A 26,218-nucleotide genomic window follows, 5' to 3' on the forward strand; every position below is an offset into this window, starting at 1 on the left:
CGTACTCGTACGTTCGCCGTTCGATCGCGATCGGGACCGTCGGAATCGACGGCCGGCTATAAGTGATCCATGGATCACGGGATCGTAGCGTGGCGGCGGATTTTCAGGGTCGTCGCGAAACACTAAACGTACCAGACGAAAACCATACAACTCCTGCGAGAATCTGGTGGTAAATTATTTCGGTTGGACGCTAATTTTGTCGTGGTATGCTGTGCCGCACAGAGCGAGAGAAACGGAGAGAGTGAGAGAGAGAGAGGGAGAGAGAGGGAGAATAAGCTGCGCGGTGGTTAACCACCGTCGAGCGTACAACGAGCCGTCGCGTCGCGTCTCCTCTCCGATGTGTGCGTCCTTCCACGCTTATCTCGGCTCCTCCCGTTCCTTTCTTTCCGCTCTGTTCTTTCTGTTCTGGCTGCCTCCTTCTCTGACTCTTTGTCCGACGCTTTCGGGGGCATTTGCTCGTCGATTGGCTCCCTATTTTCGCTCGTTAAAGTCAATGTTCAATGCACACGCCGACCCAGCCAGGGTCAACACCTCCCTCGAGGCTGAGAAAAGCTCTTCGCCGACAAGGCAGCGCCGCGTGTGTCGGACCGGCCGCAATCCACCGTGAAAAAAGCCTGGCCGTGTTCTATGGGGAACCACACTCTTTCCAACGGCCCGTCGCGGTCTCCCGCTTCTCCGCATATTTTTATCCGCCGTGTCTGGATAACGTCGCGATAACGCCGCGGATAAAATCTACCGCCGTTCGGAGCCGACGACCTTTTCAAAAACTGCTTCGGGGGAGGGCGCAGACACGTCTGCGCCGCGATCGAGCTTAACCCTATTCGTTCGGACGGTGACACTGAAGAATTGCCATCATTTTTCAATACAATGATTTCATATCTTCTTCTAGTTAAATTTAATCTCATACGAAATCAAACGAAACAGAAGTGCGCGCGCAGGTCGACTCGTTTAAAAAATGTCTTCGAATCCGTAAACGCGATAATCGAGCCGCGCGTGATCCGCGAGTAGATCGATAAAATTCATTAATAAACAAGTTGTCGAAGATCTCATTGGCGTACACCGTTTCGGTATCGTGTCGTTGACGTCGTAAAGAGAACACAGAGGGGAACGAAACAAAAATTCGTTTCCTCGGCTGATCATGTTGGTCCGCGACCACTGGATGCCAAGAGTCCGGGGACGAACGTTTGCCAAAACAAATGGTTCTGCACGTCCGTCTTGGACACTAGCAAGATGACAATGTCTTTCAAGAAATTGTTACGGACGCGCCCACGACACTGACGACCATAACTCACCACTCACACACCGCCGGTTCTTTGATCTCCGGAAGAACGCTGCGGGAAAGCCAAGTGCGCGCGGTGGATCATGGAAATATTATAGTTTACGAGCGAACGATGTTAATGATAAGACAGATAATTGTATGAAAATACACCGTGACGCCTTGAAATACAGCCAAACGCGTGCACGGAATTTTTAAACGTTCAGCGTGCGAAAACAATCTTTGTTCGACGCTTCTCGCCCTTTGGTCGAATTACATTTATTAAAATTACTTTCTAATCAATTTCAGATATTAATTGATCGAACTATGTAAGAGTTATAGTATTAACTAGTATTTAAGAATTAGCACTGACTGCTATTTAAAAAAAGGAGTGGACTTGTTAATCGGTTCCAATGTCTTGCAAACGGTGCGGACAATTCTGATTTTGCAGAAAAATCTCGGCTCGTTTCGGTGGCGAATAAAAAATCTGCGAAAACGTCAACGATCCGATCACGAAATCAGTGTGAGAAGCGATCGTCAAGGTCGATCGATAACGCGCGCCTCCGGGATCGGGATCCATACGGGGGGAAGGGGGGACACGACTCCCCGGGTGCATGAAAACAGCCGTAGACCGGTGACGAGAGCGTCGGGGCGGGGAGGAGAGGGTTGCCACGAAATAAAACGTTTGTCGGTTGCATCCCCTTCTCCGGTGGAGCGGTAACCTGTGGTCGAGGTTGTAGCGCGCGGCAATAGAGGGACCGAGCTGATCAGTCTGCGCGAGTCCGTCGAGCGGTGAGCGTCGTCGCCTTCGGAGGATTCTAGTTTTCCACTCGGCTCTGCCAGAGTTTCTGTTCGTTCGGCTACGCCGCGTCCAAGCCGTCTACTCTCCGTGGCGAGCCGATCCTCCGAGAACACCCGGTTCCTTCCCCCCTCGGTCGTGAACACGAAGAGAATTATCGTTGCCGGAGCGGCGAACAAGCTGAGGCCACACGGACGAAACTGAACCGTGCACAGGTAGTCGAAGGTGGGTAACCAGCTATCAACGTTCTCTGTGAAATCTCCCGCCGCGACAAAATCAACGACCCGTTCTCCGATCGAAGCCTCCCGCGGCGGCCAGTCGAAACACCTTCGCGAAAAGCATCGTCGTCCGCGCGTTGCCGGAAAAGACAAAAGGACAGCCCACGGTTAAGAGAGAACGGTCTCGATGGTGTCCGTCGTTCGTGAAATTTTCCCGCCACGATCGCCCCGAAAATCGATGATCGGGGGGGAGGGGGGGCTCGATCATCCGGCGTGCGGGGCTGCTCGGGCCCGATATCGAAGTCCGGTCGCATCCACTGTGCGGCGGAACTGTTCGAAATCGGTTCGGATTCCAATTGATCCAGAGGGTAGGCGAGGCGAGGCGAGGCGGGACGAGGCGACGCGAGACGAGACGAGACGAGGCGAGGCGAAACGAGGCGGGACGAGGCGATCTGGTATGCAATTAGAGCGAAGTGCTCTCCCGTCGCGCCGTCGCGAAAATGTTCGACTGGAAATCGACGCAGGAATCTCGAGTGGAGACGTTGCAACTGGTTCTAAACGGCTCTGACGTTTATCCGGCGTAATAATACGAGAGGCTACTTTCCTTCTCCGTCTACGGGGCTACACGGCTTTCTTGCCCTCTTTGTCCCTCTAGAGAACAGAAGTGGTCACGGCTCGTGGTTTGTCTCGTGTGCGCCGAGCGCATTGTCTAAGGTCGCGAACCACTCGTCTCCCTCGGTTCGAGTCCGATCCTCTCCCGACTCCATCTAGCGAAGGTCGATTCCCGGTTTTCTTTTTTTTTACCGAATAAAGAAAATTCCGCGTCGCATCGTTGACTAGTGCGTTTCGCCTCTTTCCGATGCGGCCTCGCGTCGCCGAGACGCGTCTCGCGAAACAATAGCCAATCGCGTCTCTGTCTCTTTCTCTCCTTTTATGTTTTTATTATCGTAATTAACGTGGCACGAACTTCACCGGCTGACACGCATCATCATCATCATCATCCTCGGTCAAATGTACTCCGAATGCTTATTAAGATCCCGACGATTCTTCTCGGACCGTGGTTCATCGATCCGTCAATCAATTTTGTATTTGATCTACCGCGGTGCTCGCGTTCTTCCAATATCGACGGACCAGAGGCGATCGTGGAAGGAGGCTTCGATCTGAATAACCCGTGGTAGACATCCTCGGTTGAACATTTTCCCAATATTGTAATTAACACTGCATTCTACGACGGTTTTCTAACAGTTACTTGAACACTTTATTTACGTCGGAAGGTTATTAATACAGCATTTTCATTGGTCGAGCTGCATGTAAAAAGAGATAGTCGGTTTTACTAAATAGCTTGATTTTTACTAGTTGCTTTTAGAAGTTATCACTATTATTGTTAGCAACAGATTCGATGTACTTGTAATAAAAATAGGGTGATAAAAGTGGGCCACGTGTAAAGATTAAGAGATTTTAGAAGTGTCTATATATTAGTAATAACTCGCTGAAAGTAATAAACAAATCACGATATTTCTCTCTTGTTCCTGGTTGATGCAATTTATGGAGGAAGTTGTTATTTTACACGAGTTATTACATGTTATTCGGCCAAATAATTTGTTGAATTGAGAATGAAATCGTCACCGTTTTGAAACAATTTTAATTCAGAAATTATTTAGAAAAATACCGGCGCATAAGGTGTTCCAATAGTAAACCAATTTTACTCGACCAATGGCGAAAACCAACCCCTAAAAATCGCAGTAAATCAAACTGAAACTAGAAATCTTTATCATCGTATTTAGAACAAACGGTGATTCAATCCTTTCGCATTCTAAACGTGCCAGTTAAATTCCGTTTGTTCGAACGTTTTACAGTGAAGAGAAATTTCGAGAACCAGTCGATAATTAGAGTAGCCCGTATACAGTCGACGCGGCACTCAACGTGCTAAAGCTCTCAGTGAATTTTATATCGCTCGAATGACCGACCATAAGTTGATGAGCGAGACACTACTCGGATTATTCTTGGTTCGTAGCGCGTCGCAGATTTATTTGATGTAATTACAAAAAAAAAAAAGCGGATAATCGATTTGAACGCTCCGGATGAAAAATAGACGCGGATCTCGCCTTCGCGAAGTTAACGATAGCGAATTTTCCGTATTCGACGAAGGTCTGACCATAAGTTTCTCCAGGGACGGAACGCTAATCGGATTGGTCTAGTGACCGAAAAATCTGCGGGTAACCCCCGTGGTTGCGGTCGGTCGTCTTCTGGTGAAATGCGTTCCCAAGGCGATCGCTTGTTAAGATCCCGCCGGTTATCGGGCCACGTGGCATTTTAATTAACCATTTTATTAACGAAACAGACGCAAGCGTCGCGCTCTATGGGGCCAAGGCTCCGTCCGAGACGGATTTGCGTTCGCGATCCTATTTTAGAAAGAACAACCGCACTGCCTACGCGCTGTGCCGATCATCGTTCTGTCGACATATAGATCCTCTCTCGAGACGATCGCGGCATCGGGGGGATCGTGATCTATCGGGACCAGCCACGAGTGTTACAATCTTGTGCAACTTTTACCGGGAGAAATATTATTCGTGCCGACCGTGTGACGTAGGAGGATGTGACGCGGGGACAACGTGTGCACGTGTAATGTGCTCTCCTAACCGTGTCCTTCTATCCGTTTCATCGCGTAAACTCGCACGTGTCGTCCGCGAACAGTCATTTTCCCCGAGCTCTCTCTCTCTTGCTCTCGATTCCCCGACCGCAATCGACTCTCGATCTCCTCGCCGACGCGCGATCACCGCTCGTACTTCGATCTTTTTAATTCAATTTAATTTACTTGACACAAACGAGCCAAATTCTTTTTTAATCGCTTCTACGCAAATTCAACGTAATAATAATAAAAATAATAAATGAAAGAAATATACAAAGCAAGCGCGAACTAAAATTAAAATCATTCTTCAATTCAAGGGCGGTTGCTATTACTATTTCCCGTTCCTCCCAATTAACGTACACAAGTTTTCTTTTGCATAAAGATAAAAGTCTAGTTTCGTAAGTTACGCGGTCTGGTCGACGTAGTCGCGGATTGTTAAAATTGATCAATTTGGCAACAATAACCATTGTTTTCCACAGTGTTCCGGAGACGAGAAACAACTGCCAAAGAATGTTCCTCGCGCACCTTGGAGAACAATGTTTCGCGTTCAAAGAACAAGATTTAATAAAAAGTTACACACAGAGCCCGCGTTTTTTCCACGGCCCCGACGAACGCGCGACCCCTAATTGCGTTATCGAGCAAGGGAAACTTTCACCCCTCTCGCCGAGCGTGTGTCGCAACAGAAATTAATGTTTAAACTTTCCCGAAGAATTTTCGACCGCCGGAGTTTTACCACCTTCCGTCCTGCACCGCGTTCCAACGATATTTTTACCGATCTTTTCTATGAACCTATTCTTATCAATGTTACGCTTACGTTCGTAAAGCGTTACAGGAAAAGTTGCCAAGTTAAAACGAGGAAAAGTGATTGAACTTTTCGAAAATAAATTAAGATGTTCGAGGATGGGCATTTAGCCGCTTAAGTAAAAGTAACGTTAAAATCGACGCTCGGTTATCGAGCCTGTAGCGGTAATGTTGCAAATTCGTTTAGAAGGGGTTGATAAACAAGGGTTTAAACGAAGCCGGGCGTCGCGAACGGTGAGGTAACTAGAGAGAGACGTCCATCTTGCAACCTAATAGTCCTCTCATATCTATTTATCAATCTTCATCCACAATTTTCGCTGATATTTAAAATAAAAATTAGAAAAGAAAACTATACATCTATTCTCTATCATTTTTTAATATAGTTTGAATATCGCTAAAAATGTAGAAGTTACTTCGATTCTATAATTATTCACACCGTTGTCCATTAATAAAATAGTAACTATTATTATCCTCGGAGGATTAATAGAGGAGGAACGGTTGTCTCGTGTCTCTCTGGTTCGGCGAACAAATTCGATCGATTTCCAATCGGAAAATTGTCGTGCACCCGAGACATACCGAATCGATCAGAGGTCGAACGTGAACGGCTCGACAGTGCGGCGCGGAAACGGCACGGCCACGAGGAAGTAGAAAATAATCGTTATCGCGTATTATATCGAGCGTGTGCACGATGCTCTCTCACTCTGTCTCTCTCTCACTCTCCCTCTCTCTCTCCATCTCTTCGACATATGCGCTGCGCGCTGTACATACATGTGCGGGCTCGTTGTCTCGAAATAAACGAGGCGTCTTTTACGCACGCCGGTGTCTTAAGTCTTAACCAGAGAGGCGTGTAACGCGATCACGCATGCCTGGACAATCGAGCCACTGTAATCGTCTTAGAGCAATTGCCAAAATGCTCGTAAATCATTCGTGGCGGTCTTAATATCGCCAGCCTCGCTCGGAACGTGATGTTTATATTGCCTCGGCAACGACGACGCGAGAGCGTTACACGTGCTTCGCTCGCTCTTTCCGATTCAATGAAATCGTCATTCATACTATTTACTCACCCCCGACGAATTCGATCCCGTATAACCGGAGTCCGGCGAAATTTTCTCTCCTCCCCTTCGATCGCCTGTCGCGTTTCATCGAGACCACGGCACGCGAGCGACGCTCGTTTCCTGGGAACAACCGGTTAAATATGAACGTTACTCCATTATTTTCAGTCGGAATAAAATTCTGTTTTCTGATCGTGAATAATTTATGCGTTCGCGTAAATATAGCCGCGCGATAAGTATAGATTTTCTTTTCTCTAAGAAGAAATTATTAAAAAAATTTGAATCTTCACGAGTGTGAAGAAAAAATGGTACCGCATGGGGTTGACTTCGTTATAAAATAATATATATTTGGATAGAGGTGCTAAAAACGAGAAAATAAGTCCACGGTACTGAACGGAACTGTACGCAAAGTTTGCGGCGTTAACGTTCCAATTTTCTCGGACGTCTTCGCTCCATCTTGGAAATTAGAGATCCGAGGAGAATCCAATTACGCCGCGCGATAATACAGATCTTCCTTCGGTAACCGTGAGGAAAAGCTGGCGGCGTAGATTCGTAGAAACAGCATTCTCGAAATTCGTTCGAAGGGTGTCGGACTGAAACGAGCTCTCTGTTCCAGGTTCGTCAGCTGACGTTGCACTTCCAAGATGACGTCGGGGAGGGAAATCTACGGCGCATTTAGGTAAGAAGCGCGCGCTCGATTTTCGTCCGCGAGCACTTTTCGAATGCTCTCCGGTGTCGGTACGGTTGTTCGCGGTGGTAAGGTGGCGATCGAATAAAAAGTTGCGTGACGGAACGGAGGCGGAAACGAGACGAAACGAAGCGGGGACAGCAAATCGACCGGACAGGACGGATGCAATAGCTCCTTGTATCCCGGTCGCGGCGCGTGCAACGCCGGCTGCAAATCGCGCGCGCAAAACTCCGTTATATTTCCAGAATTTTCGTGGGAGTAAATTTCCAATACGACCTTTCTGTAATCTGCTTCCCCCCCGGAAAAGTTAGCGTGGGCGTCAGTCGATATTCTCAGATTATATGATCAACCGTGATGCGCTATCAATTCCGTCTAGCACACAAATAACGAACGCACTCGAAGGTCTCGTAATAAGTTGCGGGTTGCACGTGGATCAGAAGTTTCTAACGGTGCGCACGCTAGCTGGACGGTGCCCAAAATTTCGACCGCAAGAGAATTGATCAATCTTTCCGTGTAAACTATAACAAGTTTGTTTGTCGAAGCTGATTCGAAACGAACTTCCGGAATAATACTTCGATTTTGAGTTCGAACACAGATTACATTACAATGTAATTATATTTTTGGAATAAAAATAGTACTCTCTCTCGGAACACCGTGCAATTTGCAGCGATCCGAACCGCTATGGTCGCGTGGGCGGTGATGTATGAGACCTCCGAATTTTCGAGTACCCATTCCACCCTTTCAACTAGCCAAAGGGCAGCCGCCAGTATCTTGACCGAAACGACCGCGAAAAATCGTACGTACTCTCGATCCGTTATCCATTGTCTGGGCTACGTGCTTCAGTACCAATGACGTAACATTGACGCAAGCGACAATTGTTACGACTACAATGCTGCAGGGCGGAACGTCGATAGTTCGGACCAGCTACGAAAATCACGTCCTCCCTGCCGGGAAATCCGTTCGCTTTCAACTAGGGTCGGGAACGTTGTAGCTTCGATCTCGAACGTGTTCTCTTCCTTTTGCCGTTCTCGAGAGCAGCGTGTGCATTTTCGCGCCGACTTCGACGTATTGTTCCCGTGCGCGTTACATTATTTCACGTGACTCCGTAAAACCCTTCGCGCTTGAGTAACAGTCGATGCAACAACTTCGACAAAAAAATCCTATAGTTCTTTCCCAAGAATTCGAAACACCTCGGATAAGAGTTTCGCAGATAATCAAAGATTCGATATCGCTTGCAGCCTGATCGTGGACGACGTGGACTCCCATTCGATATCGAGCGAGAACTCGGACATGGACGGTCTGTCGAACGACAGCAGCGCGAAGAATTCGTCGACGCAGACCCCGATGGACAGTCCGGGTGGTCCCAGGGAGAGGATCAAGCAGATGCAGGTCGAGGCGGAGACAAGGAGAGGCGAGTTCGCGAGGTTGCTCGAAGAGCACGCTCAAGTCGTCAGAATGCTGAAGATGATGGAGGCCGAGGAGTAGCCCTCGCCGAGCGGGAACGTTGCGAGGGCTACGCACGCGTGATTCCATCCTCGATCGGACAGAATCCTCGAACGGTTAAGAGTTAGGAGAGAGAGGGAGAGAGAGAGAGAGAGAGAGAGAGAGAACATTCCTCTCTCTCCCTCTCCCCATCGGCGAATCGGACAATTTTTTCGGCAAATGGTTGTGCGCGAGTACAAAAATACCTGTTCTACGCCGGCAACCCTCGTCGCCGAACGAGCCGACGTAACCCGTATTTTTCCCCGACGAACCCGACTAATGTCAACACCGTTTAACCTCCTAATTTGTCGGTGAGGCGACAGCGAGCGAGAACTTGTTTATAGACCATGCACCTTAATTGACGCGATGACAAGCGTGTTAGCCGATCGAAGCGGAAACGATCGAGCACAGAAAACTCGAGGGAGTCGATGGCCGATCGCTGCGCGGTCTCGTTCGGTTCGGCGCGCGTTTCTCCGATTTTCGAGTAGCCGAAAGCACAGGGATCAGCCTTAGCGAATTCTTTTCTTACTTTAACTTTCGTTCCTTTACGTCTCGTCGTTTTCTTTCTTTCGCGAACGCAAGCCTTCTCGGCGTGATTAGTTCTCCCTCTCGACACAAAACCGATGCCCTTTCGTTTTTCAACGAGAAGTCTGACATACTTCTAGTTACGACAATAATGAGGAACACTCGGCGTATGTTCGTAAAATCTCGGGAAAAAAAGGACTAACGTGTTTCATGTACATACAATGGCTCCAGGAAGTGTTCGTGTATGAGATCTCCGGTCTTCGACCTACTCCGTCGAATGTTTAAACTACTACTATCTCGTAAAAACGAGTCATACAACAGTGAACCAACAATTGAACGAAAGTTACGGTGGTTCGCGTATCGACGATTCGCTGAAATCCGAAATTTAATGTACGAAGACTCTCTGGAGCCATTGCATACGTTTACTTGTGCGCAGCGTGCCTGGTACAACTATAAATTCCAACACCTTGGTTACCTCGCCCGTTTTTGACGATAGAAGAAAAAGAGTGTCTGAAGAAAATATTATATTTTCTGCCATGGAAAACAAGCGAGACGTTCGAAGTACTTTGTACGCGATCCTCCGAGCAACTATTGAAGATATAAAATGTATTTCCTGTTGACAATTAAGCAACATAGAGGGGTAAATTGATAGCATAAGAACAGTCAGAATGTCGGATTTTTATTTTAGGTGAATCTGATGGCTTTGATACTAGAACTACCGAACTCATCGGTATAACCGATTTCTGATTCTTTATTTCAGAATTATTGAGATTGTAAAGATGCTTCTGTGGGCAATCGCTAGATACATCTATCTTTTCAGATGTATACTGTACAAAAACTCGTGTAACGTCTTGATAAATGTGATCTAGTTACTTTAAACTAGTCGCTCCTGTAGTTTTAGCGTTAAAAGTCGAAAAGAGTCCATCGATCTACAAGAAAAGAAAAAATCATTCGTTCATTGTCTACTAGATTTTCTCATCTTCGATAGTTTCTCAGGGGATCGAGCGTGTATGCATTCATCGGGCACCTTGTGTACAGAGAACAAACACACCTACACACAGATACAGCAGAAATGGCTGGCCTAAGCGTAGTACAAACTTTTCAGAAATGAAAAACAACAGAACTTGTTGTGTCGTCGACACCACCTCGTTGATAGATAGATAGATAGATAACGATCGTTTCGCGTTTCGAGCGAAGTGTCGCGATCATGAGTGTCTAGGAAATCTCGACGGAGTACAAGCTTGTACGTTTTATAGCGTTGTATAATTGAGTGTTCCATACGTGTAAGTTAGTTTTATATACCGTAAAAACAAGCGTACGTACGATATAGCGAACGATTCTAAGCCTGGCGGAATATACGTAGAGCTTTCCTGCGCACGTGTCTCTCTTGTTTCGACGCAACGCAAAAAACCGTTTCCCCGAGTCATTCAACCTGGAAGACCGCGACAAAATCGTGTCGATTTTGTGCTTTATGGTGTCCCACGAACAGTAGAGGCGTCGCGTTAATTACGGACCAATACGTAAGGCTTAAAACATTCTCCTTGTCTCTGCGTACATATTGCGTTGGGTTTACATCTACGTAAAATAGGTATTATTAGGCATTTATAGGAATATACACGTATACAAATGTATAAAAAGTATGTATAAATATAGACTTGTGTTATAATGTTAATATTAAATTATACAACAGAAACATTATTATACACATGTTGATTCGTCCCATTTTAACAGTAAACGCTGTTTCCATGAAAATATCACTGTTGTATTAACAAAATAACGACGATATATTATTTGTTTTATTCGAATTGCACTTACGTATATACATTTGTCTCACAGAAATTATAAAATATTGAGGGAAATTTCATACACATCATAGAAGATGCAATGAATGTAGGACGTATAAAATCGATCTCTCAAGATTCCATAAATTAAACGAACACACTTCCTTCTTACTATTTACGTCTCGCACATACGAATTATTTTGATCTAAATCGTTGCATCGTTCACATGCTAAATTTGTTTCGCTATTCTCTTCCGTTTTTGTTCTCAGTGCATACAATTAACGAGCAATCTCCACTTTGCTGGTGAAAGTATTATAGAAATCTGTAAAGTATCTAATGAAATCTGCCTGTTTCTCTAACAGCTCCTCTAAGTGTGAATCAGTATGATGGTATTCCCTTTCCAGCCTGCCAGCATAACTAACATAGGTAAAAGACGACAACCATTCCTCTCGTATAACGTCCGGTTTCGGACGCAAACGGTTGAACGTTAAAACTTTTCCTATAAATGAAAAAAATCTTGTTCTAGAAAATCCTATTCAACCACATATTTTCTGCCAGGAATAGCGTATACTTACTAATGTAATGTACATATACCGGCACTATAATCAGCAACTCCAATGTCGTTAAAAGTAAAATATAATTCAATGGAGTAAACCACTCTGATGCTCTACAATATTCCTCATAATTTAACTTATGCGTATGATGCAAAAGAATGGCCAAAAATAAATAACACACAGTCCACAACGAGGCTATGAACAAGGGAACTCTTGCAGGCCGATATGTCATCTGATAGAACTCCAGGTATCCATAGATGCGTAAATTATGATGTTTCTTTTTCACCAAATGATCCGTTATCAGAAGTATTAACCAGTACACACAGTGAAGATACAAAAATATAAAATAAGTGTCGCATTTAGTTTGCTCTTCTGGCCAAACGCATACAAATACAATCCCTGTAATCTCTAAACAAAGCTGAAAAAAGGAAAACCATGTGATACTGTACAAGAAAATTATAAAGTATCCAACAGTATTAACGAAGAGAATGCTCACACCAAGTACAAGAGGAACCAACACAATGGGAATAGTTTCCAATTTATAAACATAGCCCTCTTCTTGAGGACTGAACACAGGCATCAAGTATTCCTCGTCATCCATATTGACGGATGCATCCAAGAACACAGCTCCCTAACAAACCCAATGATTAAATACAATCATTGTGTCAAAGCATCGACTGTCATTATTCTTTCATCACATTTTGAAATCCAGTTTCATTTCAACCTTCCAATTTCATTTCCAATAAATTACTTTCATTCTTTTCAAGTACTACATTCAGTACTAAATGGCTTAAAGCGCAGGAACGCTTGCCACAGCACGGGATCCAAATTCTCTGAAATGGCGCAGCAAAAACACAGAAACATCGCGAGGAGGTTATGTTTACGTTGCATCATAAATGACAGCGAACAGATGTAATCAAGTTGCGACAGAATATTTTTAATATTAATCTGATTTTACTTACGCTACTGTATCTATTCGAATTTCGAAGTAGGCTGACCATTCCACAAAAACAGGGCTGAACGATCTAACGGAAAGTTATTACATCCTTCATAGCAAGAACTGCATCAACGTTCCTTTATGTTTTGTACTGCCAGATAGTAACGTATTTCTGGTAAATCAACCATGGAATACTTTAATCCGTTCCGTATGATACATAGCGAAAACAATCAAATCCTTTCGTGACGTCTAATTGATTAATTTATGTACATATAATACCATTGACACTCATACATCACAGACTTGTATATTGCAGTTGACTGCATTAGACTGTGAACTTGGCTGTACTAAGAACCGAGCGCGACAAATTTGTATCGCACTAGGAATGGCGCTCATTTTCAATACATACAGGTACAAATAGGATTCAACTTTTAACATTTCGATATTGCTAACAATTTACAAATCCACATTTTTGTATGCACCGATATCTCCAATTCAATTATTGACGTTTGTATCTTAAATTACACAGATTTGTTTAAACGATAATCAGATCATAAAAATCTTTGACAGTCACATGATGCTGTTGATTATTAACTTATTACGCAACGTAACACAGTAAACATAACACGTGTTTATTATCTAGTATATTATATGTATCAAAATGTTCACCAGAAGATGACATATCTAGAGATAGCATAAAAAAACTTTTAAATAGCATTCGGAATTCCAATACCTCCCCGGATTTCTAAGTGTATATGTACATCGAACTTAATTCAGAAAATTGAACGCAGGAAATAGGACAAATGCGTAGTCGTGCGAGCAATCTTGTCGGAGAACGTATAACTCGATTAACACTAACAACATGCGTTTCTTGTCGTAATCAGGGGCCGAGATATTCCCCTCTAAAAATATCGTTCTATTCTTGATGCTACACGGGCAAGATACGTACCCGTTTAGTAAATATTTAGCAATTCTTGGAACGAGAGAATGCTAACAACTACCTAATGTAATCTCTCATGTGAAGGAAAACACAATGTTCGGTCTGGAAAAATCGTGCAGCATAAAACAAACCACGATCAGGAAACCACTAATGATTAGAAAGCTACCTCCTTTTAAAAGATTTCAACAATCACTGAAACTATTGCTTGAAAATTTTCCCAATCTTCAATAGGTATAGTGTACGCCACAATTGCATGAAGATCCGTAGTCCATTCATAGAAATGGAACCATACGGGTTTCTACAACGAAGCAACAGATTCGGCGTATTTTGAAAGTAGCCGAAAGCTGTCCGCGGCAATCTTCAAGTAGAATGCGAGTAGAATTTGGCAAAATGGAGGAAAAACAAACGATGAACAACACATAGCCTAGATTTAATTAACCGGACGCCCATCCCTTTCGACTATTTCCGTAACCGAACGAAATTTTCCGTGTCCCAAACAAATTCACAAGTATGATCGGAAGACAATTATTTTTGGAATCCGTGGACGATCAGAGCGAACAATGGAGACGCAACGAGTGCCTTCAACAACTTGTGGCTATGCGAACGCAGCAGGCCCTACCAATCGCCCAGCTGACAAGAATGCCTTTATCCAGAAACGATGGGTTGACACTTGATCTTAATCTTATTGTTCTCGATGATCCCTATCTTAGAACGTCACGAATGTTAGTAGTAAAATCTCTTGAAAACTAATATAGGGAGGCATTGTCATGAATAGGATACTTTCATTTAGTACGAGGTTAAGGTTTACATTGCATGTTTCGTTTGTCCGTGTAACAACATCAAAAATGGTAATGTCCGATTCAATATGTGTGCCATTCACGGCAGTTCTTTCTTATAATGGCTTCACAAAGTTCTTATGAAAAATTGCGGATCCCCGAGTGATCGAAAATTCAATTACACTCGTGTTATTACAGAAACACGCACGATCAGTATTTACTGGAATACATACGACAGATGGAAGAGAGGTACATGGCGATGGAAAGAGAACTGACAAGAACCAAAATGATGCTACCCTTGATACCGCGGATCACGATTCCAGTTCATCAATCGGTATTCTAACGTCAATCTTTCGGCATTTCGTTTGTTCACTTGCGAATGAAATCTCTCGAAGTTACAGGCAAACGTGAAGTGGAAGGAGTGTTCTCTCGCGAATAAATACGGATCGAACGCTGGCAATCCATCGGGGGGTCGAAGGGAACCCGTCGTTGGTGCCCGAAATTTCAACAATCAGAACCGAGAGAAAACGAACGTTTACTGGAGAAGGAAGCATCACGCGAGACAGGGAATGGACTCGACCGTGGATTACACGAACTGGAGGAACTGCAGAAACTCTTTCCAGGTAAATAAAAATTAACTTTCGAAATGTACTTTGCTGATGGTGTCGTACGAATTCGCAGAACGATGTTTATCCCATAAGAGATCCTACGAGCCACGCGTGCAGGCCGAAAATGTGGAACAACAATTCCACAGCCGTTTGCTCGGCGCACAATGTCGCTGTGATTCTTCCGCGGGGCCCGGCGTCTCCGCCAAACGTTTCGAGACACGATGAGACTCGTTCGAGACCCGACGTTCATAAATTCTTCTCGAATGGACACACGAGCACGCGTTTACAGGCGGACAATAATAATATTTTGGATTCCGGCAGCAACCGCGACGCAGCTAAGATGGCCGACGGTTCCGCGAAATCCTCGATCGCCATTAACACGCAGAATCCGGAGTTCCACGTGAAAACTGTATGTAATCTGATCCAAGATTGAGAAAGATGTCAAAGGATCGTCGAATCTTGGATTGGAAAATGAATTTAGGAATCGAACGTATTACATTTGTTTATTATTTATTTTGTTTAGTTTTAAATAAAACATTGCTGGGCCTTTGCTTTGATTTCGGGTATAATTAATTTCGCACTTATCAACTAAGGCGTATTAAATGTTTTCATTAAAAAATAAACAAAACAGATAAATAAGAAAATGTTATATGTGACATGTCCATTAAGAAACAGGTGGAGAAGTAGAGGATAGCTCTATTTGAAGTTCAAGGTCTCCCCTTCACAGTGAATCCTAAAAATGTATTGTTCCCACTTTCGTCCAAGATTCAACAATCCCTCGACTTTGACAGTCGGTGTGCGTGTTCAATTAATGTGTTTCCGAGTCATCGGTACTGTCGATGAAAAGGCATTGATGGAAGCTTGCCAAAGGCCCGGCGAGAAACGCGAACCGGAAACGTCGCGCTTTATTGACTCCGACGTTAAACACGAAGATTATAAGCAGGCCAGGTTTACGATAAACGGTTCGATATTATCACCGGCCATGGAGCCGAGACTACGCCGGGATAGCTCTGAGGGAAAATCGACGAGCACGTCGGCGGAGTCGAACGGCGATCTCACGGAGAAGCGCGTCTTCAAACGCATCAAGTACTTCGAAAACAACTTCGCGCGACACGAGGAGAATCGTCTCCTCGGGAAGACGCAACAGGAGAGGGCCCGGTCGATGAACGACCAGGCGAAGAGTTTGGCGAAAATGGTTCAGAGGAATGCTCGAGCGCAGAAACGAGTGCCAACCCCGAGAAGCAACGTGCACACCGCTTGCGCCCCCATGATGCAACCTGTGGTAACGAATCAGGTGCTGGACCCGAACGGAATGACCATTCGATTGCTACGGTGCGACCCGCAATTTTTATTTCAGTCCCTTGCGTAGTGGAGCGACTGTGGGTTAGCCAATTACTGTTCTTTTTGTTTCTAACGCAGTAATTGGTTCCTCTATCTTGCCTTTGAATCGACTTCATTTAAATGACCGGCTCTGTTCTACTGATTGATTTTCGTACACTTGCTCCCGTAGATTAGCAGTGTTGCTTTACGCCCCGGCACTTCTGCCAGCTCTAAACTCTCTGATTGCCCAACAAAGCAGTCACACGACGATCCCGATACCGTGTTTCGACGGCTCGAACGACCTGTTGACTCAACTTCTCCGAGTGTTGGGCAGTCAACAGCGCGTCCCCAATCTGTCGTACACGGCGAGTCCTCGATCGGAAGAAACTCAGCAACGTCCCAACGTTACGTCATCGAGTCCACCGCGCACTTTGTTCAATCCAGAACCGGGATTCCAGGTACTGTATCTCGGGCTGACTCACAAATTCGTGTGTTTCTACGTGCATCACTTTCCTAATTACGTCGCACAGTGGAGCCTCTATTTCCCGGATGCTCGTATAATACGAATGTATATGTTATACCAAACAAATAATTATGATTCAAAAGTTACAAAATAACTCATCGCGCAGATAAGATCGCGAATTGTATCAATTCTTCGAATTGACACGAAGATAACGCATGAAAAGTACACACGAATTTCTGATTCATTCCAGATAGCGGAGACGGTAAATACATCTAATTTTTCTTCGTCTAAATGTTACATCACAAAAATGAGACGAGAACATCGTGGTTTCGGCCTTCGTTTTCTTCCACGAATGCTGAAACATTGGTAAACGTTCGCAGAGGCAGCCCGAGGGTGAAAGCAACGTTTCGACGAACCGGCCGGGAATAAATTCGGCGGACACGTCCTCGGACGATCGCGATGATTCCAGTGGTTTTTCTGGTCAGTGCAACGAGAGCTGCGTGTGCGAGAGAACGGAGGAAAATTAGCGGGGCTTTCGGCGACGAACGGGATTGCTTAGGCTTCTCGGAAGGGTCGAGGTGAAATGGCTGATGAACCGGCGAATAAAGAATTCGCGCACGGACGCTTGCGCGCGGGCCTAACACGTGCTGAAGCTGAAGGATCGGCGCTTTTCTACGAACGTTCGCGGAGAAGTTGCAGTCGCGCGTGCTTCTGCTGCGGGAACGTGTCCTCCGCCTCGTCCGCGGAAGACAAAGTGTTTTCTCGCGACGCGGTGTACCGGCCGACGAAAGTTTCTTTGACGAGCTGAAACATTTCGACCTCGGTGCACTCGTTGATGGATAGAATCGTGGGCGTGCGATATCGACGCGAGGAGTCCACGACTCTCGCCGGGCCGCAGTAATTCGCGGCGAATCCGGCCGTAGATTCGGTGAGATTTCGCTGAAAGTTCTTCGTTGGGAATTCCCCGCTGGGAATGTAATTCGACGGTCGCAGTGTGATGACAACGCGTGGAGAAGACAGCGAGATGCGTGCAACTGCGACGGAGATGTGAGCGCGTCGAGAACAGACTAGCAGCAGCTAGCTAGTAGACAAGCGGTTGTAAATTGAGCACGTAGAAATTCGATATAAACCGCAGCGAAAATGAGCAAGAGAGGGGCCAACGAAGAAGGCGGCGCTCCCCAACAAGGGGCCAACGATCCTAATAAAAAGGACCCGAACGCGGACCTGTTCGAGACCAAAAGGTCCAAAAAGGTGGTCCGCTTGATCACCGTGGTGGCCTACATGGTCTCTGTTAGCTTCGTGGCTATAGTCCTCAGTGCGTACTACTTGTTCCTCTGGGTACCGCCGGACCCGAGGCTTCTGCGACGCCCGGTTCACATGTTGGGCGACCCCGATCTCCAATTTTTGGTGGGCGACGAGATCCCAATCGAGGAAGCCGACAATTTCAGAGGCCGCATCGTCGACGACGATTCCAACGAAGCCAGTCGACTGAGCAAGCGACACCAGATCCTGGACCAATCTCTGCTGATGCTGAAACTGTACCTAGCGGATCACCAAAGGAACCGAACAAAACACAACAACTCCACCGAGTCGATCTCGACCAAAGAGACCGTCGAAAGTGAAACCAGATCTCCGACCATTCCTAGCGATCAGGCGAACGGAAAGGGTGTCGCGAAGGATCAAGGGAAGGAAAACGTTCCAGCAAGTTCTCCGATCAAGATAGAAACGGTCGCCGAGACGACCGGCGAGAATGTTACGGAAGACGAGGCTTGGCCCGCTAAGGATGTCCGGAATCATCGAACGGACTCGTACAACGAAGAATCGTCGAGCACCATTGGAACGGTCACATTCCTTGATAAATCGACGGCTCTCGCGACCGATGGAAAGGATTCTCCGAGGGCCATGGGCAATCGACCAGCCATAAATTCCACGCGTAAATGGAAATTCGCCGTTCGTCCGGAGTTAGAGCCACCGTCCCGAGCGTTCGCGAGCTCTGCGATGAATTTAAAAGGTAAATAAACGATCACGAGTCTGTATAAGCTAATCGCAAGCGAGGTTTTCCCGTCGACGAACACCGAATGCGTGTATATAGCTAGAATTCAGATCATGGAGGAGATTCGAATGTTCGGATTCGGGCGGGATGAAAAGCGGCGATTAAAACCTTAGGAAATAAGATCGCCGTTGGATCGGCCAGCGATGATTATCCGTATTGTCCGCGTAATGCCCGTAACTACTGAAACAGGGTCAGGTCGGATCCATTATGGCTTCTCCGACGTCGCGTCGATACAATGATTTCACAATTTCTAAAAACGATCGCCAGTGGCTTCGGGGGGGAGGGCTTCTCCTTAATCTAATATCTAATTCGAACGATTCGCTGCTCGGTTAACGGGACGAAAATCCGAATCCGTAAGAGCCGGGACGGTCTTGTTCTTCTCCCGCCGATCGAAAAAGCCTGTATTTGGTCGTCGCGAGCTGATCGAAGAATAATGCTATTGAGACAAAGGCGCGCCTCCTTAGCGAGGAACGAGCAAACGCGGGCGGCTCTCCCGATTGCTCTACAAACGAAGGTCTCGGAACGTTTACGAATTTTTCGCTTCGACGGGCTATTTTTCTCCCGCGTCATAAACGCTCGACCTTTTATATATATATAGAATCCACAGTCGCAAAACTTCATACGCGAAAACCGTAGTCGTGCGTACGAGCGTACAAAGAAAATTTGTATATTCCTTCGAAACGTTTCAACAAATCGACGACGTTACAGTTACGCAACTATCGCCGCGTCGAGGTTCCTCCGACACTTCCAAAGCGATACGCGGGAGCTTCTCGAGCTTATATAAAATGCTTGCGCAACATTTTTAATCGGTTCTTTGTCACTTTTGCGGAAGCCCTCCAAACTCGAAACCAAGATGATCGTTGAATTAGTAAATGCCACTCGGGCCGCAGCTTTCGCGGTAATCGCATGAAATAGCGCGTTATAGGCCAGCCTCGATAAATTCGAGTCCGCTCCCCTTGATCTTATTCGAATCGTCCCATTGATTTCGCTATGCCACGTCGGACGATATCCGAGAAACGCGTGAACGCAGTTTTTCCGCGAAAGCTACGCTCGCGTGCGCGAGAGCTTCGCCTGGCGTGTGGTTCGCGCGACCATCGCGCGGGCCTTGATAGCGTAATAAGGCCATCGGGGAGTATCGGTTTAAGGGCATTTGCCTGTGCCGATGAATCCCGTGAAGTCGAGCAGCCCTTGAAGCTTGCGAAACGAAGCACGCCGGAGTCAAGGTTCCCGCGTTTGCGCAGTGAAAGCTTCCCTGCCGGCGTGTCGTCGCCTCGCTGTGCATTTTCAGCAGTCGCCGTTGGTGGGAAAGGTTGATCCGCGAGTCAACGAACAGAAATAATCGTCGATTTGTTCGTAACGATACGAAAAGGATAATCCCGTGCGCGCGGCGCGTTCTCGGAAGCTGTCGGCTCTCGCCTCTCCGTTGCCATAACCGTGGAAACGGAGACTGTACAGCGCCTCTGTATCGCGTTCGCGGAGTTCGCAGCTTTCCTCCGGTAACGCCCTATCTCCAGCGTGTTCAGGCTCTCTCCCTCTTTCTCCTACACACCGACACACACACACACACAGACACACCCTCCCAATCGAAAGCATCGAAAAGAACTCGGAAATGGTGGAAAAACAATCTCCGGTCGGAGCTCTGTGATTTGTGCGCCGACGAAATTGGACAAGGCTCGCCCACCTGCGGTCTTCTTTGCTGATCATTGTTGAACGTAAATAATCCGGGAGAGTTATAAACGCACGGAGCTTCCAGAAAATTCCCCGCGGCCGCACAATGCTGCTGCCCTCGAAGCTCTCGTCGAGGACTTCCGACGACCCGCCACGGTCCGAGCTCAGATTTTGGTAATTATTCGCGAACAGCCGCACCTTACCACGGCGACCGTGATACGTAGATTTTATCAAGGTCGACGGCCGAGTAATTTTGCCCCTACGAAAACTCGCGGTACCGTTGAATTTCCCGTTTTTCCACAAATTGTCCAACAATACAGTCTGGACTGGTTTTACGGCTGTCTGTCTCCGTCTATTTTTGTTACCTCGATGCTTCTCGTGGATCACGATATTTTGCAAGTACGGTCAACATGTTTTCGCCGGGACGAGTAAGAACGTGCATGTGCAACTTGTTACTTAACCAAGACCTGACCAAAACCTTCTTATTGTGCATAATAACAATTAATCCAGAGCCAGTCCAGTTTCAAAAATTCTTTACTCGCAGAAAAGGTTGAAGGTTGTTGGACTCGTTTTGAACTCTGCTCGGGCATATCGCGTGAAATCCCGTGAACTATCACCGTGAAAACGGAGCGGTTCGCAACGCGTTTCCATTCGGGTCAAAAACTTATCCTCGAGCATATTCTCGTGTCGTCGAGATAGGAGCGAAGACGGTGGCAAAGTTACTCGACCGAAATGGTAATCATGGTCGTGGAAAGCTCCCTCTTTCTAATCTCTGTTCAGAGACGTGCAGAGGGTACGCGGAAGGATTATGCAGCTGCCGCGAAAAATGAGCGCGCAGAATCTGAACCCAGAGAAAACGAGCTCCGAAACGGGTAGTCGCGAGAACAAACCGGCCGGCAACGAGATACGATTCGCCGGCGACGAGAGGAAAGACAAGCTGTACGAGCCGAAGCACAAGCAGAAATTGGTGCGCGTGCTGACGGTGGTGGCCTACGTGATATTCGTTAGCATGGGCGCAATACTGCTCTCGTTGTACTATACCTTCGTGTGGGACCCGAAAGATGTGACCGTCAGGATCAGGTCGAAACCGGAATGCGTCGATAACAAATTACCGAATCCTCTTACCACCCCCTCTGGCTTCAACGGTAAAAATATACTTTCGAGTCTCTAGGCAGATCAAAGTGCAACGTTGACGACGATACTCGGAGTAGGATTTCAATGGTATACGGGTAGGACCCCGATTGTTCAGACAAAACTGGACACGAATGTCCGGATAATAAATTACAGGGTCAGATTTCATTTTTATTCATTTCCACGGCAAATCGTTTCGCGTATGAATCGTCAAAGTATTTAAGCAATAGACGATTCTAATGTTAGAGAACCGGATGACGCCAAACTGTTTGGTATAAGATCTGTGAGCAAATTGATCGCTGTACGTATAGAATCCTACTCCGAGACGTGGAAAGCCTTGTATCTTGCAACGAATGTCCTGTTAGCTGACTTTTTCTGAAAAATATAGACAAGATTCTGTGTGGCAAACATTTAAGACAGTTTTCCGTTTCAGAAACGCAAGCGGAGAAAACGACGGTGAGATCGGTACCCGATAGGAACCAGCAGACGGAGGAACCGGAAGCTGCGAGGAATTCAACAATGTCATCGCTTCGAACGAATTCGTCGACGACTCCAACCGGGTTTCTCCTCACCGAAGAACAAAATAATGTTCTCAAACACTCTAATGTTGACTCTGGATTTCTCGATAATTCGAATAACGGTGATCAGGGAAAACGTCTAACTAACACGAGTTCAGAGAACGATTGATCGATCATTAAATGATCCCTTAGAAACCAAGTGTATGTAGCGTTCGAATTGATTTCGTTAGAATTTTTGTTCGTTGTCTTTGATAGCGTTTGGATCGACTATGTTCGTTTACGGGAAACCTGATCGTTTCTGTCAGGACACACAACGAACGAACCGATCGACCCTCGAATGGCCGGGGGTCCGCTTTGACCCGCGATTACGAACGTTCCAACTAAATTGGAATTTCCTAGCAACCACTTTGAAATTGTTAGCGTAATTACATTGGGTCCAATAACACTTTACTCACCGGATAAGAAATTGGAATCGGAAATGAGAAATTGAAATATTTCCTGGTTTACGAGCGAAATTTAACTAAGGAAACTGTTTAATCGATGACTTTCGTTTCAAAACGGCTATGAGTCGCCGGTAGGTAAAGTGATAAGAGGATCAAGGTTGACCTCGAAAAAAAGTAGGTTCGAAAATATGTATGTATAAAAGAAAATCGAAGCGTAAAGATTTGAATGGATATAGGATTGTACATTTATTCGATGTTTACGTCGCTATAAACGATTTGGAACATTTCTGGTCCGCTCGAGCTCGGATCACCTTTTCAGAACACGCGCGTGAATTTTAGTTTTGATACTGCGTACCGATATGTTCGATAAGGCGATAAGTACAGATAAAATCGTTTCAGAGAAGTGTAATCGGAGTTGTAATTATTTCAAGTAATTTTCTAACTACATAATAAAGAAATTTGAACAGAAACGATACATGTGAACAGACATCTTATTGTTGTTTAATAGTACAAATTCTAATCGTTCATTGTATCAAGCCTGAAATATTTACATTAATTGTATAAAATACATTGTTCCCTCAGTAATCCCTGCGATCTCTTATTCACCAGTCACGAGCATATGAACAGATTTCTCTGATCCGAGCATCCTCTTTGCTCTTTCTGTGCCCACGATCGCAGAAAGTTGCATAATATCGTATTTACAATATAAAACGGTCACAGTCATGTTACTGTCAGAGCCCGCCCGCGGATTTTGATTGAATTCTTGCATTAGATTGCAGACCTCGCTGTAGAACTCGGGGAACGTGGGCGGCGCATAAAATATGATATGTCTAATACCCTTCACTCTTATCCTACGAAAGAAATGAAATCTTTCCGAGTATAACAGAAAATGCGCGTCGCTGTGGTAGAACATATCTCTCGCCCTCGCGACTTTCGAGTCCTTGGTGTACTCGCAGATTTGTACGAAACTGTATTCCTCCTTTTTCAGATAATTTCGCAGCTTTACAAAGTCGAAGTAAGATGGTACAAAGATTAGCGTGTGGTTCATGATTCTGTCCTTGTATTGAGGAAGTATTTTCGCCGCGAAGAATTCCATTCTCTGCTCCAAGGCTTGAACATGACTGGTACATTCGAACCTGTGAAACACTTGTGGCACTTGTACAACCACTTGGCAAATAGACCCAAGAGAAACAGGATTTATTACTTTGATCTTTCCAGCATAATTGTGGCACCTTTTATTGAATATTCCATTGATCTCAGGAATATTAATACCCGAGAATATCAGAGTTTGCCTGTAATATTTAGTCCATCCGTTTACACACCAGCTTCTTACCCTAGAGAAATCTGTTTTATGAGAATCTTTTGGCTGTAAATGCAGATGATTCAGAACATGGATCATGTGATCCCAGTTCTGCATTACAAATAATTCTGCTTGGTCCATGATCAGTAATTCGATTGATGCTAGGAAATCATAGTCCCTCTCTTCTTCACCTTCTGCTCCTACTAACATTCTTAAGCCTAACAGAGAAGAAATTATAATGTCGGAAGAATAAAATTCTGAATACAATTTTAAAGTCTTTTTTGTGATAGAGATTCCAATTTTAAAGGTGTCGTCTGTGTTTCCTTGAAATGTTAGCTCATAGTCTTCTGGCTTTGGATTTTTCTTAGGCATTGCTATTTCATTGCCGCTAAAATCGTCCATGAATCTTTTCTTATTCATTACAGAGCCACCTTTGTCTTCGCCAATTAAAATGGATATCAGTAGTTCGACAATTTTTAAACAAGAATGTCTAAAGGGTACTATTATCAAAATTTTGGGCCTAACTAAACCTTGATCTCTGTATTCATCAGGAATATCTGCCATATTTGTACATTTTGCTTTTGCTATTTTTGCATTATGATGCAACACTTTTGTTCTAGTTTTTAACGCATGATTAATTGCGTGCAAACAATATACAAATCTTATTTGATCTGCATTAGAGAATGTCCTTTCAGGATAATATAAATCCTGGTAATTGTTTACTACTGAAAATAATTCCTTTTGTAAAGGAGTGAGAGGTGATGGATTTGTATCAACAGTATCCTTTACATTTAAGTAATTGGCTCTTGTTACATTGCCTTGAATTTGTGTTTTTATGTACAATTTATTCCAATCTACTGTTTCAATTAAAGAGGGTATACTACCACATTTCGCATATTGCTTATCCTCCAAAACAGAAATTTTGGATCTTTGTTTAATATCATCCTCTGGAACTTTAGGAATTTCACAAATGAGATTTCTTAGGACAGGCCATGTTATATTCTGTTTCTCTACAATCTGAGGGACAGTAGAAACTGCCTCGTAAAGTTTATCGCTTAAGTCGTCTCGAAGATGAATGGAAAATGGATCTTTAAGATACCCAGCATCTTCTCTTGCAGTTTCAGGATCTTCTTCGTCCATTTCTTTGACTTGAATCTCTTCATTTTCACTGTGGCTGGATATCCTTGTCTCGTCATCGGAATTTACCGACACATTCTCAGTGCTACTCTTATGTTCTGCAGTGTCATTTTCATCATCGGACGCGTCGCTTTCGGAAGATTCTACGGCATTCTTCCGCAAAGCGTGAACGTTTGAGAACGTGGAAAGTAAATCGTGCAAAGGATTTGTCTGTTCTTCGTCAGAACTATCAGTTACTAATTCCTCCTGTTTTAATCTCTCTTCTTCCAACATCTGTCTGCGCTTTTCAATTTCATTGTTTTTGGCATCTCGGTCTCTAACATACGAGGACTCTTTTAGGTTAAACTTGCCTTTCTTAGGTTTCGGTTGACTGTCATGCCGGTTAAATTTCCGTTTTCCACCCCGAATCGGTCTTTTTCCACGGGCCATAATTATAATTTTCACGCATTCATTATCACCACGTATTTATACAGATTTTAAAAAAGTATACGAACTATGTGTAGACCACGTGTTTTTGTTATCACAGACACAAATGCCGTACGATACACGTAGGTGTGTTATAAATGACGTCTAGTCTATAAATCACGTGAAACTATTATGAACTACAGACATACAACCAACATATTAAGAGAGTACGTGTATTCAACCTTGATTATCGTTGAATAATGCTCACAACTTTTTAATAAACACGGATACCGTGTAACCGTACATTTTTACTGAATATAGGTTATGAGCGGCAAATTTAACACGCGCACTCCGCTACAATTCATTCAAACTTTTCTAATACATACATACAGGAATGAGTAAAAAATATTTATAACGAGAAAATCACAACTTAAAATAACGTGATCATATCTTTATAATATATTTTATTATTTACAAATTGTAATAAATGTTCTAATCGTATTTCCACATTAATTAATTAAAATTTTCAATTCAATCGATTACGTAACACGTGCTTATTTCACAATGAAAAGATAATAGTTGGCCATTAATGTAATTGACAATCTCAAATAAAAAAAGGAAATTATTAATCTGGTTAACGATTGAATACCTAATGTACTTAATTGCGATTATATAACAGTTAATTAAAAATGTGAACTGTCTGTGTATCGTTAATCGTTACTCAGAAATTTCGAT

The 26,218-nt window shown here is 44.7% G+C and overlaps 6 protein-coding genes across 14 annotated transcripts in view; 3 read left to right on the forward strand and 3 right to left on the reverse strand.

Moving 5' to 3' along the window:
- LOC144469595 (uncharacterized) overlaps nt 1-26,218 on the reverse strand; it is a 59,774-nt gene that overhangs the window by 32,891 nt on the left and 665 nt on the right. For 4 of the 7 annotated variants that reach the window (XR_013494012.1, XR_013494007.1, XR_013494013.1 and 1 more), the window contains exons 1-2: nt 10,773-10,910; nt 6,767-6,877 (exon numbers count right to left, since the gene is read on the reverse strand). The exons of 1 other annotated variant lie outside the window; for it this stretch is intronic. The gene's annotated coding sequence lies outside the window, so the exon portion shown is untranslated. Of the gene's footprint in view, nt 1-6,766; nt 6,878-10,772; nt 10,911-26,218 lie in introns of those variants that run through there. 2 more of the 7 variants (XR_013494008.1, XR_013494009.1) reach the window with 1 other exon arrangement.
- LOC144469597 (uncharacterized) lies at nt 1,982-9,658 on the forward strand. The gene is made up of 3 exons (XM_078180043.1): nt 1,982-2,279; nt 7,371-7,433; nt 8,681-9,658. Exons 2-3 carry the CDS (start codon nt 7,399-7,401, stop codon nt 8,925-8,927), a joined length of 282 nt encoding a protein of 93 aa, XP_078036169.1. The 5' UTR covers nt 1,982-2,279; nt 7,371-7,398; the 3' UTR covers nt 8,928-9,658.
- On the reverse strand, nt 9,574-13,075 carry LOC144469594 (transmembrane protein 192). Of its 3 annotated transcripts, XR_013494006.1 has the most exons (5): nt 12,747-13,075; nt 12,281-12,415; nt 11,806-12,202; nt 11,265-11,729; nt 9,574-11,024 (listed from the first exon to the last, which is right to left on the reverse strand). XR_013494006.1 is itself a non-coding variant. In XM_078180040.1 (4 exons), the coding sequence occupies exons 1-4, from the start codon at nt 12,783-12,785 to the stop codon at nt 11,509-11,511; spliced, it is 792 nt and encodes a 263-aa protein (XP_078036166.1). In that variant the 5' UTR covers nt 12,786-13,075; the 3' UTR covers nt 11,228-11,508. The 3 variants fall into 3 exon arrangements, 2 of the variants coding, with proteins under 2 accessions (XP_078036166.1, XP_078036167.1); XM_078180040.1 differs by lacking the exon at nt 9,574-11,024 and having other exon boundaries at nt 11,228-11,729; XM_078180041.1 differs by lacking the exon at nt 9,574-11,024 and having other exon boundaries at nt 11,228-11,729; nt 12,281-12,617.
- LOC144469598 (uncharacterized) lies at nt 14,172-17,369 on the forward strand. Its single transcript, XM_078180044.1, has 7 exons — nt 14,172-14,383; nt 14,636-14,771; nt 14,839-15,060; nt 15,119-15,454; nt 15,893-16,377; nt 16,556-16,823; nt 17,209-17,369. The coding sequence occupies exons 1-7, from the start codon at nt 14,172-14,174 to the stop codon at nt 17,353-17,355; spliced, it is 1,806 nt and encodes a 601-aa protein (XP_078036170.1). The 3' UTR covers nt 17,356-17,369.
- Nucleotides 17,527-23,128, forward strand: LOC144469591 (uncharacterized). The gene is made up of 2 exons (XM_078180036.1): nt 17,527-18,839; nt 22,114-23,128. The coding sequence occupies exons 1-2, from the start codon at nt 17,969-17,971 to the stop codon at nt 22,365-22,367; spliced, it is 1,125 nt and encodes a 374-aa protein (XP_078036162.1). The 5' UTR covers nt 17,527-17,968; the 3' UTR covers nt 22,368-23,128.
- LOC144469587 (U3 small nucleolar RNA-associated protein 25 homolog) lies at nt 22,509-25,879 on the reverse strand. The gene has a single exon (XM_078180028.1). The coding sequence runs from the start codon at nt 25,505-25,507 to the stop codon at nt 23,240-23,242; it is 2,268 nt and encodes a 755-aa protein (XP_078036154.1). The 5' UTR covers nt 25,508-25,879; the 3' UTR covers nt 22,509-23,239.

The sequence above is a fragment of the Augochlora pura genome, chromosome 4, assembly GCF_028453695.1.
Source record: "Augochlora pura isolate Apur16 chromosome 4, APUR_v2.2.1, whole genome shotgun sequence".
Taxonomy (NCBI): Eukaryota; Metazoa; Arthropoda; class Insecta; order Hymenoptera; family Halictidae; genus Augochlora; species Augochlora pura.